This window comes from Corythoichthys intestinalis, chromosome 12, assembly GCF_030265065.1.
Source record: "Corythoichthys intestinalis isolate RoL2023-P3 chromosome 12, ASM3026506v1, whole genome shotgun sequence".
NCBI classification, from domain to species: Eukaryota; Metazoa; Chordata; class Actinopteri; order Syngnathiformes; family Syngnathidae; genus Corythoichthys; species Corythoichthys intestinalis.
Window position 1 is genome coordinate 50,173,240 of NC_080406.1, and position 19,383 is coordinate 50,192,622.

The 19,383-nt window shown below is 38.2% G+C and overlaps 1 protein-coding gene across 2 annotated transcripts in view; it reads right to left on the minus strand.

The window, feature by feature from the left end:
- Window positions 1-57: 57 nt before the first annotated feature.
- itgb2 (integrin, beta 2) overlaps window positions 58-19,383 on the minus strand; it is a 46,497-nt gene continuing 27,171 nt past the window's right edge. For both annotated transcript variants that reach the window (XM_057852372.1, XM_057852371.1), the window contains 8 exons: window positions 19,235-19,324; window positions 19,005-19,142; window positions 16,207-16,397; window positions 14,572-14,804; window positions 10,996-11,215; window positions 10,679-10,893; window positions 5,436-5,602; window positions 58-1,709 (listed from right to left, as the gene is read on the minus strand). In XM_057852372.1, coding sequence (XP_057708355.1) covers window positions 1,641-1,709; window positions 5,436-5,602; window positions 10,679-10,893; window positions 10,996-11,215; window positions 14,572-14,804; window positions 16,207-16,397; window positions 19,005-19,142; window positions 19,235-19,324 — 1,323 coding nt within the window. In that variant the 3' untranslated portion in view covers window positions 58-1,640. The remainder of the gene's footprint in view (window positions 1,710-5,435; window positions 5,603-10,678; window positions 10,894-10,995; window positions 11,216-14,571; window positions 14,805-16,206; window positions 16,398-19,004; window positions 19,143-19,234; window positions 19,325-19,383) is intronic.

Here is a 19,383-nt window from a genome sequence, read left to right on the forward strand (position 1 = left end):
CTTATCACTTTTCTTGTACAATATGGAACAGTAGACAAAACAGTACATAGAAATATAAAACCATAATTGTAGTAGTAAAAGAAAAAATATTAATGCATATAGCCTACCAGAGGTGAGTAGTAACACGTTAGATTTACTCAGTTACATTTACTTGAGTAACTTTTTGAGAAAAATGTACTTCTTAAAGTGTTACAACGCAATACTTTTTAATTGAGTAGATTTGCGAAGAATAAACGCTATTCTTACTCCGCTACTTTGGGCTAAACTAGAGTCTTTACATTTTTCCTCTTTATTCTACATATTGACTTTATTTTTCGTCTCATAACCACATGCTCTATTATACCGATCAGAGGTAACAATGTTTTTTTTTTCTCCACTAGAGGGCGCTCATGCTCCTTGGACGGGTGATGCTTTCTGTTGTTGTTTTTTTCCACAAAAAATCATATTCATGATCATATCAATAATCATATTTAATTTCAGTCAAAATTTGATCACTCTACAGTGCATAAAGGGGGAAAAAGGAATCAAAACCATTTCAAAAGTGGTTCAAGTGTATCAGCATGGTAACATGGTCCCAAAAAACAAATGGCTGACATTGTTATCTCAATAAGGCACAAGATGCAACAGTTACTAATGTTTTAGGATTAAAGGATGGGTGATGTTTCAAGTGTTGTTCTGGTCTGAATTTGTCAATTTTTGTGTCATCTTTTTGGCTTAATATGGTCATAATATGGTCATATAAAAGGTTATAGTACAGTTAATACAGTATAATAATAACAGTTTATATAGATGGCATTGTGCTGAGAAATAAAATATACCATCTTCTTGTTAAAAATCAGACAATGTAAGCAGTTACTCACAATGTTACTCAGTACTTGAGTATTCTTTTCAATGAATACTTTTTCACTTGTACTTGAGTTAATTTTTGAATTACTTTTTTACTTCTACTAGAGTAATGTAATTTCACTACTCTTGATCCGTTGATTAAAATATTTGGCGACTACCCAACTCTGTAGCCTACTACAATATCATATCATCAGTCTATAAACATATTACATCCAGTGCAAGCGCTAATAATTCTGCCTTTTTCTCTAAAGAAGGTTTGATTGTAAAAATATATTTGAATTCGTTGCTAAAGACAACAAAAAATAGCTTCCTTCTTGTAACTTTACATTGGTCTATTTTTTTTTTTCTTCTTTTTTTAAACATGCCCTTTCAGCTGTTTAGACATGGAAAATGGGAATCTGGGTGTCTTTATAGGCTTAATAGTTTTATTGTGCCACATCGTAGGAGTTTGGTGTACTCCAATTGTAGTTGCTTGTATTGTGTTGTTTAGTCAGAGAAAACGGCTGGACAGCTACAGAGAGCAAGGAAGAGTAGACAACAACAGAAGATTAAAAAAAAAAAAAAAGATCATTAAATACATTATTTATATGCTACTTCGATGTGAGGCGGATAACCTAACCACTCGCCGTGCCGCCTTCTGTAAATTAACAAAACATTAGTTTAGGGGATTTTGTAGATTCAAACAAGATGACCCTGTCAGGCCGGCATAGAAGAAGATATTTAAAGCAGTTTTTTGGGGAGAAACATCTTTCATTTGATGTAACACACTTTGTGGTATCTTGAAGAGGCGGTGCCTATTTTTCTCCAGTGAAGGTTGGATTGGTCACAGTAGTGGTGGCATTCTGGAAAAGTGGATTGTCTGCCTGTTAACAGATAAATGACAATGTTACGAAAGCCAGGAACACTCTGAGCATCTGGGTTAAACTTTACAGAAGAGGACAAACACAAACAAAATATACACCCGCTGTAGTTACTTATAACAAAAAATGAAACGCTTTCTGATTTGAAACTAATGAGACAGATCTTGTGGAGGAGGGTGCTGTGCAACAAGAGGAGTATTGGGTCGAACTGCTGCTTGCAACCTACCAGATTTGGATTATTGGTAGGTTAAGGCCTTTTGCTAGACAAATTTATAGTAGGCCTATAGCTCAATTCAACACAAAGTAAAACTAAAAATGCTTTACATCACATTTAAATCAGCAAAACATAGATATACTGTAAAAAAAAAAAAAAAAAAAGCAGTCAATTAAAATATACAAATAAAAATAGCAAACAAACAATAGCATTTTTAGCCCTGAATGAAAGTACTGTAATACATTTTGCCGATATATGCCTGTATGTGATTAAAGCAAGGGCGCAGGTTTGCATAGGGACAGTAGGGACATAACACTACCATGTTTTCAGAATTCTGAAATTGTCCCCACCAACTTTTATGCAACCTTATTTGTATTACATAATAATTTCAGTTATATAGGTCATTTAGATTGTCTTCCCATATGTTGTCAGGATAGAATTCAATTGACCCTACCATTAATAAGTGAATTATTTTCATTTTTTTCAGACTTACATTTACCCCTTTTAACTTGCTGAATGTGCCAGTCCATTTTGTTTCCCCTCAAATGCACATTTGATTGGCTGATAACTTGACCCCCCCCACCCCAAACACACACGCATGCATGCACAGCCCCGACAGAAATACATGTCGACAACATGCCGCCTCCGCAGTTTTTTTGTGGGCCAGCAGCAGCAGCTGTAAGTAATGTAAAAAGATGTTAATGTTGTACAAGTGGGGAACACACCACTAGCATAGAATAACATTAAACTGTGTGAATTTGCTAGCTTGCAAAACTCGAGTAGGAAGCTGCTTACAGAGAATTGTCCTCCACTATATTTTCTATTGTTAACATTAAACTGGGAGAAATGCAGTGAACCGAGGTTTATCACCTTCTCCCCAATTTTCATTTTTAATTCATTTATCTGGTCTTAAAGCAGCCTAAAGGAGCTTTCATTTTTTTGTTGAGTTTGGCTGTGCTTGTGGCCAAAAGGAGTTGTGTTTTACCTGAAGGAAGGCTCCATTTTTATTTATTTTTGTTATTCCCCAAGATACTTTTTCAGTTATATATATATATATATATATATATATATATATATATATATATATATATATATATATATATATATATATATTTTTTTTTTTAGAGAGACAAAGTTGAGTGGTCTTAAGACAAATGTTTATTTTTTGCATTCCTGGATAGTTAAGAGATTATTAACAAGTTTGTATTTGTTGTGTATGTTGATATTAGGGCTGTCAAACGATTAAAATTTTTAATCGAGCTAATTACAGCTTAAAAATTAATTAATCGCAATTAATCACAATTCAAACCATCTATAAAATATGCCATATTTTTCTGTAAATTATTGTTGGAACGGAAAGACACAAGATGGATATATACATTCAACATACGGTACATAAGTACTGTATTTGTTTATCATAACAATAAATCAACAAGATGGCATTAACATTATTAACATTCTGATAAAGCGATCCATGGATAGAAAGACTTGTAGTTCTTAAAAGATAAATGTTAGTACAAGTTATAGAAATTTTATATTAAAACCCCTCTTAATGTTTTCGTTTTAATAAAATTTGTAAAATTTTCAATCAAAAAATAAACTAGTAGCCCGCCATTGTTGATGTCAATAATTACACAATGCTCATGGGTGCTTAAGCCCATAAAATCAGTCGCACCCAAGCGCCAGCAGAGGGTGACAAAACTAAAAAAAACACAAGTAACAAGTTGGCATTGCACTGTGCTGTCATTTTAATATGTTTGAGCGGGGCATGTGAGTTAATTGCGTCAAATATTTTAACGTGATTAATTTAAAAAATTAATTACCGCCCGTTAACGTGATAATTTTGACAGCCCCAGTTAATATGTTATGTTCAAATATTGCAATTTAAATTTGCTAATAAAATCCAGACATTTATTCTGGAAGTTTTCAAAATGTTACTTTAGTTGTTTTTGAAAACAAAGGTTTGAATCGAACAGTGTATCACTTGAACCAATAGATATCAAAGTTAGTATAAGTCAATACAGATTTATTTTGAATTGATCATTCAGCCTATCAATTAATTTGGTTCTTATTCGTGAGAAATGTAGTCCTGACACCCGTTCTTCCAATCTGTTTGGTCTTTTTAATGTCCCACCCCCGGCAAAAAGTGTACATGCAGGTTATGCTCTTATAATGTCCCTACCAATGTTGAGACCAAAAACCTACGCCGTTGCCTATGTCAATATGTCAAGATATGTTGGGGATGGATGCAAGGAGACTTAGGCTAGGTTCATACTGCAGGTCTTAATGCACAAATCTGACTTTTCGTCATATCTGTTTATTTGGTGTGCCCGTTCAGACTGCCTTTGTCCATTGAGCCCGTTCAAGTAATACGTATGCGCACTAATTCACAGTCTGAGATGCGCTGAGCAAACTGACCCGCATGCGCAGAAGCATTAAAACAAATAACTACGCACTGTGCGTGCATGACAGGTAACGCTTATGTGTGTGCGTCAGTTTGCCCCGACTCGGCCATGTAAGCACTGTTGAAATATTGCTCATTTGGCACATAGTAAGAAACCGAGCAATATCAGGCTCATTCTTTTCTTCATTGTATGTTTTATGACAGTGGTCAAGCCCGCCCCCAGCGTAGTAAAAGCCGAGTTCACGCTAGGTTCTACTGCTAATGAACAGCTGCATCGCTGCCGTCTTGCGTGCTGCTTTTGCTCTTTGGTGGCTGACGTAATTGCTGCATGAATTCCGATTTGCGAGACTTGACAGTTCAGACTACCGCCAATTTCTGGAAAAATGTGGCCCAGATCGGATTTAAACCACATACGAAAGTGTCCAAGTGTCGGATTTGAAATGATCCACTTCGATGCGACTTGTCACGTTCAGACTGTCACGTTAATGCCTCACTCAAATCGGAAAAACACGAAAAAAATCAGATTAGTACATGAAGACCTGCGGTATAAACCTAGCCTTAGAGATATTAGGTAGTAGCTAATAACAATAATGGTGGCTAGTGTGCTAGGTGACTTCGGGGTATGTCGCTGGCACAGCAATTTTCATAGCAGTCTGGGTGGAAATGATCACAGCAGAGACGAGTCGATTTCGACGATCCCCTCGGGGGACAAAACTCTCCCAGGCATTCCTAGTTGGGGTATCTTTTGGAAATTCGTGCAATGTTCTCACACCAGGCTCCGACAACTTGGTAGAGCCACTTGTGAATGGGATAAGGAGGTATTGCCTCGCGACAGTGTAAACACCTCGGGTAACGTCACAGTCTGAGCTCAAATCGTCTTGTAGCTCAGTGAGGAACACTCTTTTGATGGGTTCTGTGTCAAAACTACTGGGCATACTGGGACTAATAGTTGCCTGTATGTTTCAGATGATTGCAGAGAGTATCTTTGGATTAGTAAACTAGACTAGACCATTTAGTCTGGAGGGGCACATTAATAAAACAATGTAATATGTAGAGAACATATGACGAGATTCTCAAGTGGTAAAAGTTAATATCTTAGAAACTATCTCACCTCTGCCCATTTGGATTTCTTCTTTTCATTTTCAAACTTCCTGAACTCTTTCAGATCTTTCATGTAGATAAGCAGCTTAATCAGCAATAACAACAAGATGCCGATGAGAGCCACGGACGCAATAGAACCCCCGATGATAGCCGCGACACTGGGTGGTTCTGGACACTCTGAAGTGTGACATTATACAAAAGTTTACACGTACAATAAACATCCTTTGATATTGAAAATATCATACTTCGTTTTTTAGGGTATGTATACAGATTGAATGACACACAGGCAAACACACACACACACACAGATGAGAACAGGGTAGGTTGACATCAGAGTTGGTTGTCACAGTTGCTATGAATCAATCACCAGGGAGCGGTGTTGTGCAATTATAGGATTGTAGTTTTGAAAGTGATACCTACAAAATGTATGAGAAAAAAGCAACAGCTGTGGGTCATACTCTAGATAGCCGCTTGCTTGCTAGCCATTATTGTTTGACATTTATTTTTCATCTTGTTTATAGTCACATTAAGTAAATAGACGAATACAACTGAAATAACAAATGTATTTTTTGGAATATTCCAATTTATGGCCTTTCTGTGATTCCTTCATTGACAAAATTATTCAACCCCTTAGGTATGTATACAGTGCCTTGCAAAAGTATTCGGCCCCCTTGAACCTTGCAACCTTTCGCCACATTTCAGGCTTCAAACATAAAGATATAACATTTTTATTTTTTGTCAAGAATCAACAACAAGTGGGACACAATCGTGAAGTGGAACAAAATTTATTGGATAATTTAAACTTTTTTAACAAATAAAAAACTGAAAAGTGGGGCGTGCAATATTATTCGGCCCCCTTGCGTTAATACTTTGTAGCGCCACCTTTTGCTCCAATTACAGCTGCAAGTCGCTTGGGGTATGTTTCTATCAGTTTTGCACATCGAGAGACTGACATTCTTGCCCATTCTTCCTTGCAAAACAGCTCGAGCTCAGTGAGGTTGGATGGAGAGTGTTTGTGAACAGCAGTCCTTAGCTCTTTCCACAGATTCTCGATTGGATTCAGGTCTGGACTTTGACTTGGCCATTCTAACAACTGGATACGTTTATTTTTTAACCATTCCATTGTAGATTTGGCTTTATGTTTTGGATCATTGTCCTGTTGGAAAATAAATCTCCGTCCCAGTCTCAGGTCTTGTGCAGATACCAACAGGTTTTCTTCCAGAATGTTCCTGTATTTGGCTGCATCCATCTTCCCGTCAATTTTAACCATCTTCCCTGTCCCTGCTGAAGAAAAGCAGGCCCAAACCATGATGCTGCCACCACCATGTTTGACAGTGGGGATGGTGTGTTCAGGGTGATGAGCTCTGTTGCTTTTACGCCAAACATATCGTTTTGCATTGTGGCCAAAAAGTTCAATTTTGGTTTCATCTGACCAGAGAACCTTCTTCCACATATTTGGTGTGTCTCCCAGGTGGCTTGTGGCAAATTTTAAACGAGACTTTTTATGGATATCTTTGAGAAATGGCTTTCTTCTTGCCACTCTTCCATAAAGGCCAGATTTGTGCAGTGTACGACTGATTGTTGTCCTATGGACAGACTCTCCCACCTCAGCTGTAGATCTCTGCAGTTCATCCAGAGTGATCATGGGCCTCTTGGCTGCATCTCTGATCAGTTTTCACCTTGTTTGAGAAGAAAGTTTGGAAGGACGGCCGGGTCTTGGTAGATTTGCAGTGGTCTGATGCTCCTTCCATTTCAATATGATGGCTTGCACAGTGCTCCTTGAGATGTTTAAAGCTTGGGAAATCTTTTTGTATCCAAATCCGGTTTTGAACTTCTCCACAACAGTATCTCGGACCTGCCTGGTGTGTTCCTTGGTTTTCATAATGCTCTCTGCACTTTGAACAGAACCCTGAGACTATCACAGAGCAGGTGCATTCATACGGAGACTTGATTACACACACGTGGATTCTCTTTATCATCATCGGTCATTTAAGACAACATTGGATCATTCAGAGATCCTCACTGAACTTCTGGAGTGAGTTTGCTGCACTGAAAGTAAAGGGGCCGAATAATATTGCACGCCCCACTTTTCAGTTTTTTATTTGTTGAAAAAGTTTAAATTATCCAATAAATGTTGTTCCACTTCACGATTGTGTCCCACTTGTTGTTGATTCTTGACAAAAAAATTAAATTTCATATCTTTATGTTTGAAGCCTGAAATGTGGCGAAAGGTTGCAAGATTCAAGGGGGCCGAATACTTTTGCAAGGCACTGTAACTTAAGTACATAGTACAACATCCTTTGCAACAATAACATCCTTTAGACAAGTTTATTACAGTGATCCACAGGTATCTATGCCTATTCCTCATGGGCAAAGGCCTCCAGTTCATTAACATTTTTGGGCTTCTGTGCTGCAACTGCCTTCTTCAACTACCACCAGATCTTCCAGCACTTCTTTTGCAACCAAGATGTGATAGATGTTGAGGTATGCTTAGGATCATTGTCCTGTTAGAAGGCTTTGTCAATGACTGCGTGATATTTGCATCCAAGATCTCCTGGTATTGAACTGAATTCATAATACCTTGCACACGCTGAAGATTCCCTGTACCTGAAGAAGCAACACAACCCAAGATCATGACTGACCCCCCACCGCACTTCACAGTAGACAGGGTGTTCTTTTCTTTATTGGCATCATTCTTTCTCCTCCACACGTACTGTTGATCCATTGGTCCAAAAAGTTCCAATTTGGTCTCATCACTACAGAGAACAGTATCCCAAAACCATTGTGGTTTGTCCACATGGTTTTTGGCATACTTCTTGTGCTTTGGAGTCAGCAGGGAGTTCTGGGAGTTCTTGCATGGAAGCCATCATTTCGCAGTAGGTGTCTTATTATCTGGGATGAAACCTGAATTCCTTCCGATGACATGTCCTGTCGTAGTTCCTCAGCTGTCACCCGGGGATTTTTCTCCACCTTTCGCTTCAGGTATCGCACAGTAGTTGCAGACAGTGACCTCTTTCTACCACACCTAGGTACTGTTTCCACTTTGCCTTTAGCTTTAAACTTGCGGACGATGTTCCCTATTGTGTCTCTTGAAATTTTTAGTCCTTTTGCTATCTTTTTATATCCATATTCTTGCTTATTAGTTGAAATGACCTCCTCTCTGAACTTGTTTGACCATTCCTTGGACTTCACCATGTTGTAAAGATGTCATCAACTGCCAAGAAGAGCCATGTGTCACAGTAATTTTAAATCTGCTTAATTGCTGCTCAGTAGCGTTCCGTTCACATAGTGTTGCACAGATACCATTTTTTGGCCCCGATACCGATACCTGGATACGATTAATGAATAATAAATCAACTTTTTTAAACCCTGAGTTTTGGCTCTCAAAGGCCAAACAGTGCAACTTTCACGAAATTACAAGTAATAATAATTGACCACAGCCTCCCTCTCTGTGTACCAGCAGCAACACACACTCAGCCAGTTAGCTTAGCTTACTTTGCTTACTTCTACAGAACTTTTCAATCGGCTTGCCACCCGTCCTTTGAAATAAGGAATCGTTCCGAATTGGGAATTAAAAGTTGCGTTCCGTATTGAACCAATACGGAATATATATAAACAGATACATTTCTATGCATTTTAGGAGTTTTGGAGATGCCTCTTTTTTTTTTGTCGCCTGTACGGCTTTGGGCGCGGGGGGGGGGGGTCCCTTATTTCTATTTCTGAAAGGTGGCAACACTACTTTTGAAACAGGTCTCAAATTACTGTGGCATTTCTTACAGTAAAAGACAATAAAAGTAAAGTAGACCAAGTGAGCTGACCAAGGTTTATTGCCCCGGTCCAGCCCCCTTTCTCTTGGTAGCAGTTGCTGCTGTTGTAGCCTCAAACTTTTTGTGTTCAATTACGTTTCGTCTTCAAATGTTTTATCAGGTTCGAAGTGTTGAAACTGGCCGATTTAACTCCACCTCTCGAAACTTTCAGGCCGCAAATCTTGCATGCAGCCATTGTACTCGACGGAGATTATAAAATTAAATATTTCCAGACCGCCGACATTATCCTCTCGAAGTTTGTTTTTCCTACATGTGAAAAAGCTGCCTTAGCATTGGTTAAGAGAGGCTAATGGCCCGCTCTCATTGGTCTGGAGCAGGCCAATAGTGATAGCTACTTGGCATGCAAAGTGATCACGTGTCATCACACAACAGAAAGTGTAGTGAGCATCAGGAGAAAAAAAGGCTGCACTCAAGTGTTATAATACTTGACCGGTAAATGGTATTGGCGCCCTTTTGTTGGTACTCGCCGATACCGATACCACCATTTAGGGCCGGATCGGCCCCCTCTGTCGATACTAGTATCGGTATCGGTGCATCTTTACGTTCACATTTACGGATGTTTTCATCAGCTGTTTGACAACACCTGAAGGAAACCTTTGTTCTTAAGAGTGGTGGACTTGCGGGGTTGAATAATTTTGTCAATGAGCTAATCACAGACAGGCCATTAATTGGAATAATCCCCAAAATATTTTTGTTGTTTCACTTGTATTTGTCTATTTGACATGTCATTTTTTGATGTGATTATAAGCAAGATGAAAAATGAATGTCAAACCTGCAAAAACACTTATCCACTGTGGGGGGGGGGGGGGGGGGTGAATAATTTTGAACACAACTATAGTTTAACTTTTAGCAAAAAACATGAGTTGGGCTTGTTTTTCACATGACAACCAGGCTCATCGACAGTTCAAAGGAATTTTATCATCGCTGTACTTGGCACTGTGAAATAGTTTTCCAGCAGCTCTCAATTGTGAACATCATGTAAATAGAATATAAAATTTCTAGAAAATAAAAAATATTCAGGACAGTAAAAAAAAAAAAAAAACTGGGTACACCAACACTGCAAAGTTGGAGAACGCGGATTCTATATCAGCCATCACTCTGTTTGAGACTGTAAATTGTTAGATAAGATGTTGATGTTCAGTTCTGGGCTATTTTAATTTTGATTTGAAATGCTGTAAATGAGAGTATTTAAGTTAAGTGCAATGAGTCATGTATACACAAAAACCTGAAAAACTGTATGGTTTGGGTTTTGTTGAAGCAGCAATGAAAACCTGGGGTTTGTTTCACAAAGCAGGTTAAATGTAAATTGAGTCTAACTCTGTAATAAGGGAAATTCCAGGTTTTTGGTTACACAAAGGGAGGTTAGTTCTGGGTGTTGTGGAGAGTATTGGTTGGAATGTGTTTACTTATTCACATGAAATATTACCTCTCTCTTTCAGAATTTCAGCCATGAACTTATCCTCTCCAAATAGTTGATCCAACTTGAATTTCATCCAACAACCATTTGTGTCCCTTTGCTTGCACAATTTGCTCGCAATTGTGAACTGATCTACCATTTCATGCAAAACGCTCTCGCGGCAAGCCGCGCTGCAGTTCTTATTAAAAGGACCAGATTGAAAACCGAGACATTCAATGCAATTTCTGGAAAAAAAATGGAAAAGAACAGAAAACAGGACTGAGGTCTGTTGAAATTAGTGTTATTCATAAGTAACTCCAAAATTGCTGAATGATTACGTTACTTACGATTTGACTTGGCACGGGTCCGGGCAACCGAGACATTTCTGGCAATGTGGACGTTGGTATGTATTTTTACACTCACACCGGTTACACTTACAGTCTCCTCTCCCGTAGCAAATGGTATTATTTGGGGTACGACACCCCTCTTCTGATTTTGTGCACTGACACGCTGAGCCTTCAAAGCCTGGGTAGCATTCACATTTGCCGCAGTTGCACTTACCATTTCCTATCAATTATGAGAAAAAGGAATGAGAGGGAATATTTGACACAGCTTTATATATACACTGCTTAAAAAAATAAAGGGAACACGAAAGTAACACATTACAGATGTGAATTAATGAAATACTGTATTTTTATTATTCTCTCAATAGTTGAATGTGCTGACAACAAAATCACATAAAAATTATCAATGACATTCAAATTTATCAACCTATGGAGGTCTGGATTTGGAATTTGCCTCCTTTCAACAAAATTTCCCATTCAAACAGTACATTGTCATACAAGAGAGAGTGCTGTGAAATTGGATTGGGATTGTATTTATGAACAAATGTTTGAAATCTGTTTCATTACAGTCTGCCTCCTCCTTATTTTATTTAGTTGTTTAGTTTGTTTAAAAAAATAAAAATAAATGAGTCATTGACACAATTTATACCAGCACTTTGCCCACAAGATAAAAAATGTCAATCAGTAGCACTTTTTTTTATTTGAAAGAACAGGACTCCTGTCTTATTTGTGTACAAAGAAATTCTTTTCATGTGTTGTACTCAGAACCTTTATTCAAAACTAACAAATTTTATGTACTTAACACACTACAGTTGTCGACTACTGTTAACAGGGGTGGCTATAAATTTGTTGGCCACCCCACTAGCCACCCCGCTTGCCAGTATATTGTTAGATTGTTGTAGCATCAGTTATGCATTTCGTCCCAAATTTGTATCTGCCAGCACCTGCTTTTCCCCAGTAATTATTTTGTTTTGTTAAATGTACACCTTATGCCTAATATATACATAACACAATAAAACAGAATTGTTGTGGAACTCAAAATGTTGACTGGACAGTTATGGACTATGCACATTAAATTATTAGTAACATCAAATATTACACAATACACCAAAGTATACCAGTAGCTGTGTCCTTAAGTCTTTCTGATAGTTTTCCCCTGACCTTTTTACTGCAATAATATAATGAAAACCTGAAATTATGGCTTTTAGTTTTGGTGTGCCACCCCAAGATTTTAAGTGGCCCCATCTGGCCACCCCTAAGAAAAATTTCTGGAGGCGCCACTGACTTTTAAGTCAGGAAGGTGTTATAAAATATTATTTTGAAAGGGAATAGTCATCCATTTTGTCTTCATTGTTACTTACAACATGCCTAAAACAAGTTAAATTGTAAAAGTAATTGCAAAAAGTGACATACTGTATATCCGATTAAAATTCATTCATTCATTCATTTTCCATGTCGCTTATCCTCACGAGGGTCGCAGAGGTGCAGGAGCCTTTCCCAAATAATATGGGCAGTATGCCAGGTACACCCTGAATTGGTAGCCAGCCAATCGCAGGGCACAATGAGACATACAACCATTCACACACACGCATACTGTGCCTATGGACAACTTAGAGTGTTCAATCAGCCTACCACCCATGTTTTTGGGATGTGGGAGGAAACTGGAGAACATGCAAACTCGCACGGGGAGAACATGCAAACTCCCCACAGGAAGGCCAGAGCCCGGGATTGAACCCTTAATTTGAGACATCTCGCCTCAACTGCGAGGCAAATGTGCTAACCACTTGGCCACCATGCCGCCAATTAAACGATTGGAGTTTTATTTATCATAAAAATAATAAATAAATAGGTTCAATATTTGTGTTTATACAGTGCCTTGCAAAAGTATTCGGCCCCCTTGAATCTTGCAACCTTTCGCCACATTTCAGGCTTCAAACATAAAGATATGAAATTTAATTTTTTTGTCAAGAATCAACAACAAGTGGGACACAATCGTGAAGTGGAACAACATTTATTGGATAATTTAAACTTTTTTAACAAATAAAAAACTGAAAAGTGGGGCGTGCAATGTTATTCGGCCCCTTTACTTTCAGTGCAGCAAACTCACTCCAGAAGTTCAGTGAGGATCTCTGAATGATCCAATGTTGTCCTAAATGACCGATGATGATAAATAGAATCCACCGGTGTGTAATCAAGTCTCCGTATAAATGCACCTGCTCTGTGATAGTCTCAGGGTTCTGTTTAAAGTGCAGAGAGCATTATGAAAACCAAGGAACACACCAGGCAGGTCCGAGATACTGTTGTGGAGAAGTTTAAAGCCGGATTTGGATACAAAAAGATTTCCCAAGCTTTAAACATCTCAAGGAGCACTGTGCAAGCCATCATATTGAAATGGAAGGAGCATCAGACCACTGCAAATCTACCAAGACCCGGCCGTCCTTCCAAACTTTCTTCTCAAACAAGGTGAAAACTGATCAGAGATGCAGCCAAGAGGCCCATGATCACTCTGGATGAACTGCAGAGATCTACAGCTGAGGTGGGAGAGTCTGTCCATAGGACAACAATCAGTCGTACACTGCACAAATCTGGCCTTTATGGAAGAGTGGCAAGAAGAAAGCCATTTCTCAAAGATATCCATAAAAAGTCTCGTTTAAAGTTTGCCACAAGCCACCTGGGAGACACACCAAACATGTGGAAGAAGGTGCTCTGGTCAGATGAAACCAAAATTCAACTTTTTGGCCACAATGCAAAACGATATGTTTGGCGTAAAAGCAACACAGCTCATCACCCTGAACACACCATCCCCACTGTCAAACATGGTGGTGGCAGCATCATGGTTTGGGCCTGCTTTTCTTCAGCAGGGACAGGGAAGATGGTTAAAATTGACGGGAAGATGGATGCAGCCAAATACAGGAACATTCTGGAAGAAAACCTGTTGGTATCTGCACAAGACCTGAGACTGGGACGGAGATTTATCTTCCAACAGGACAATGATCCAAAACATAAAGCCAAATCTACAATGGAATGGTTCAAAAATAAACGTATCCAGGTGTTAGAATGGCCAAGTCAAAGTCCAGACCTGAATCCAATCGAGAATCTGTGGAAAGAGTTGAAGACTGCTGTTCACAAACACTCTCCATCCAACCTCACTGAGCTCGAGCTGTTTTGCAAGGAAGAATGGGCAAGAATGTCAGTCTCTCGATGTGCAAAACTGATAGAAACATACCCCAAGTGACTTGCAGCTGTAATTGGAGCAAAAGGTGGCGCTACAAAGTATTAACGCAAGGGGGCCGAATAATATTGCACGCCCCACTTTTCAGTTTTTTATTTGTTAAAAAACTTTAAATTATCCAATAAATTTTGTTCCACTTCACGATTGTGTCCCACTTGTTGTTGATTCTTGACAAAAAATTAAAATTTTATATCTTTATGTTTGAAGCCTGAAATGTGGCGAAAGGTTGCAAGGTTCAAGGGGGCCGAATACTTTTGCAAGGCACTGTATCTTTATTTGGCATTAGCATTTAGCCCCTTTACAACCCCCATTTTCATAAAACTTTATATAAAAGAAGCAATGATTACCTCCGCATAATTTATTCTGGAACTTCTCACAGTGTTCGTCGTCACATTGACAGAAGTCACCATGGTAACTGCTTCCACTTGCTGTTGTGTGGCACTGGCATCTCCCGCACACACAATCTCCACGACCCTCACATTCAGAACCACTTGGGCCCTTACATGACTCTTTAATGGAGTGTTCATCTTTGTTGCCAATGGAGCACTCGCAGAACTGACCGACAGAGCCTTGGTTGCAACTTAAAAAGGAGAGAACCAATTAGCACATGCAAATTAGTAATCATTAAAAGCTCATTGCAGTTACATAAGATTTATAGACAAGTTTATTGAGATGTATGCATGTAAGGCACGAAGGCTCAGCTGGGTGGTAAGCAGGCAGGAAGCAGGCAAGCTGACAAACAGGCAGACAGACAAACAGACAGGAAAGCAGAAAAGCAGGACACCAAAACTTGGCTTGATGATCATGCAAGTGCATCTGCTCTGCATAGCGTTCGCCCCATAACCCTTTCACTGCCCACCTAAATTTGCGCTTGTCTTGAGATTTGGTGTTATGCTTTTATTCTATTGCTTACAGTATGTGCTGAGTTTTTCCCCTCAGGTTCCACACATTTTACGTTTTTCCCTCAGCCATCCTCTTTTTTCCCATTTTTCTATCTAACTGGAGCATCCCATGGTGACTTGTCAGTACACCATTGACTTGTCTTCCTCCAAATGGGTCGCTTTTTTGTTTCTTAGGCACTTTGTAATGGAGGAACATATACCTTGTGTGTTTTCAACATATTTAGCCAAGATGATTTTCATATTTTTTAAACATGTAATAAATTAAAGTACCGTAATTTCCGCACTATAAGGCGCACTTGACTATAAGCCGCTACCCGCCAAATTTTGTACAAAAACGGCATTTGTTCAAACATAAGCCACAGCTGTCCACACTGTATTATGAGATATATACACCAAAAGATATTAACCGGTAACACTTTATTTGACAGCGGCATCATACGACTTTTATAAGACCAAATGAACCACCATTTGGCTGCAAAGCTTCATTGCTTCAAGATGCTTCATTTGTCCATCACTGCTCCCACCTGCTGGCAACACTGTTGTTGTCGTTCTACATGCCTCTTATCATGCATTGCAGCACTACAGATGTAAATAACAATCAAAATTCATGTTCTGTGCTAATTTTTTCTTCAGTTACTGTTCCAGTTGTTTGATTAATTGCTAGTTATGGTATTTGATAACACTTTATTTGACATAAGACTGTCATTAGACAATCATAATTTTGACATGCCACTGTCATAAGCATTTCTGAAAGCTTACAACAGATGTCATTTAGTGTTATCTGGCAAATTATCTCACTTTTGAATGGATTTAAAAGATCCTAGATGGACATAAATTGAGTTAGTGACATAATATGCCGGAGGACACTTAATGAGGTAAGCATTCAGTAATGCCCAAGATAGTGTCATGTCATAATTATGACGGTCTTATGACAGTTTTATGACGCCGCTGTCAAATAAAGTGTTACCTATTAACCAAAATAGATCAATAAATAAGCCACACTGGACTACAAGCCACAGGATTCAAAATGAAGGAAAAAAGTAACGGATTATAGTCTGAAAATTACGGTATAAAGCTTACCTGCAAATACCACACTCTATTGTTCCCCTGGCATTACAGTATTGTTGGTTACTTTCCCTCGGATCTTTACACTGACACTCACAGCTTGTCGACAAGGTCACTGTCAATGTATCTTTAATGCCCAGTGGTCTGATTGAGAATGTCTTGTTCTCGATGCAGGAGTCTGCTGTGATTGTTATATCAAAAGAAATCTGTGGGGAAATTGAAAAATATATTTATTAAATAATTAGAATGTTTATAAACTATATTTTAAATATGATTTGCTACATTTAACTACGGTGGCTGAGAAGTGTCAGTTCTACTGAATTTATTTCTTATCAAGAATTTCCTTTTTGGAAAAATAAAACTTGCAAAGTCATATTTATCAAACAACAGCTTCATTGAAGCTGTAGATTTCCGATAGACGGAAGACTGAAAGAAATGATGTTAGCTTGGCCGCACCACTAGAATCTATTGACTATACCCAATCAAAGCGCAGTTGAAAAGCACAATTGTAAGTGAGTAAACAGTATATTAATATCTTGTAGCTTACTGTATGAATAGATGTGCAAATAATGAAATCAAATTTAATTATATAGCCATTTACAAAAACCTGAAAGGTCCTCAAATTGCTTTACAACAAAGCAAAGTACAAAGGCCTGCATGATAAATTATGTTTGAGTGACCAGATCTCTGGCATTTACAGTGGTATGAAAAAAGTATCTGAACCTTTAGGAATTTCTCACATTTCATCATAAAATCTCCATCAAATGTAATCTGAGCTTTGTCAAAATCACATAGATTAAAATACTAGGGGTGCACGAGATCCATTTTTTGACACCGATAACGATATAACTTCCTGCTCCTCCGGCCGATACCGATACGATAACCGATACGATATAATTTTTCAATGTATATTTACCTGAGTTTTTGAACACCTGTAGGTCAAAAATACTAGTGGTTGATTCAGCATAGATTTGCCTTTGACCAAACCAGAATTTTCATGATGACATGAACATTATTATAATGAACAAAACAAAGATAAGAACAGTTTTGACTTCAAAAAGTGCACTTATTAATTTTTTCAAATAAATATAATTTGAGTCACTCACAATCAATCAGTCAATATCATTGATGATGTGTTCCCCTGAACAATGACCACTGATCTTAAACATAAACCCAACATGTATTGTGCTTTGTCAGCAGATAAAACATTTGGTGCAACAGGAGAGGAGACTTTTGTCGTCTTGGTCCATGAAACAACTTTCTTAACCTAGCAATTATAGAACAGCAAGCCTATCAATAACCAAAAGGCCTCTCAAGAACTTGTAAACACAACACTATAAAATGCAAACATTTGCTAATAGCCATACTAAGGTTTATAACTCATTGAAGGAAAAATACAGCCTCTAGAACACTAACAAAACTTTGCATATTGGCAAAACAGGAGTGGAAACGCTCTTATCCCTACCCGACACCGTGCCAAAAATATTATTAATAGGCCCGATAATATATAATGTTATTGGAGTTATTGGGATGATGTCATAATTCCTATTATCGGAGCGATAATTATCGGACCGATAATTATTGTGCACCTCTAGAAAATACAGTCTCTGACTTAACTAAAACCACCCAAACATTTATAAGTTTTCATATTTCTAATGAGGATAGCATGCAAACAATGATGTTGTGTTACTCCCAAACAATTCAACTTTGGTTTCATTAGTCCACAAAATATTTTGCCAAAACATCTGTGGAGTGTCCAAAAAGTGCCTTTTTGCAAACATTAAACGAGCAACAATGTTTTTTTTAGACAGCAGTGGCTTCCTCTGTGGAGGCCTCCCATGAACACCATTCTTGGCCATAGTTTTACATATACTAGTAGCTGATGAGTGCACGGAGATATTGGACTATGCCAGTGATTTCTGTAAGTCTTTAGCAGACACTCTAGGTTTTTTTTTTTTACCTCTCTGAGTATTCTGCGCGGAACTCTTGGCATCATCTTTGGTGGACGGCCACTCCTTGGAGAGAAGCTACAGTGCCAAACTCTCTCCATTTGTAGACAACTTCTCTGACTGTCAATTGATGAACATCCAGACTTTTAGAAATGGTTTCGTATCCTTTCCAGCTTTATACATATCAACAATCCTTGATTGCAGGTCTTCAGACAGCTCTTTTGACTGAGCCATGATGCACATCAGACAATGGTTCTCATCAATAAAATTCTTAACAGGTGTGTGTTTTATAGTGGGCAGGGCAACTTTAAACCACTCATCAGTGATTAGGCACACACCTGACTTAAATTCTTTGGTAAAGATTGGTTTCAATTGCTCTTTATAAGTCTCCATAGGCAGAAGGTTCACTTAGTTACCCCCCCCCCCCCCCCTTTAGTCATTGCTTGCATGCTATCCTAATTAAAACATGAAAACCTATAAATGTTTGGGTGGTTTTAGTTAAATCAGACACTGTATTTTCATCTCTCTGGTTTTGACAAAGATCAGGTCACATTTGATGATTTTATGCAGAAATGGGAGAAATTCCAAAAGGTTCAGATACTTTTTCATACCACTGTAAAGCAATATACTTTACATTATAGCCAATAAATGATTATATGTGCTGCATTGTTCCTTGTAGTTTACACATTGCAGGATTACTATGCACTAAACACCATTCTGTACAGTAATTATCAGGCTGATATGAAACATCATCAGTAGCAAAAAAACAAGAACAAACTGTGGCCGCTATTTGGTTGCTGTCTACTTCAGTGCATGTTGTCTGAGTGATTCAGCCATCCTGCATGAACACCACAAAGAACTGACCTCCTGTCCCACAAGAACATTGTCACAAACTCCTTTGTTTTCTCCTTCTTGCTTTGCGTGTTTACAGCGTGGTGTATAGACGACTCTAACATTTTCAGGGAGATTTTCATGGGTCAGTGTAACTTTTGAAGACAATTTCTGGGGAGGTTATGCACATTGCAATCCAGATAAAACATCAGAAATTGGTTTATATTCAGGAAGAACAGAAATAGTTATAATTCAAAACTTACATTGTATGCAGTTTCAATCAACTGAACAACATTATTGGAATCGTTAGACAAAAGTCCCACTTCAGATTTTGGAATCATTTTGGAGAGGTTCTTTTAAAAAAAAAAAAAAAAAAAAAGAAGATTTGATTAAAGCCATTATACATCCCACA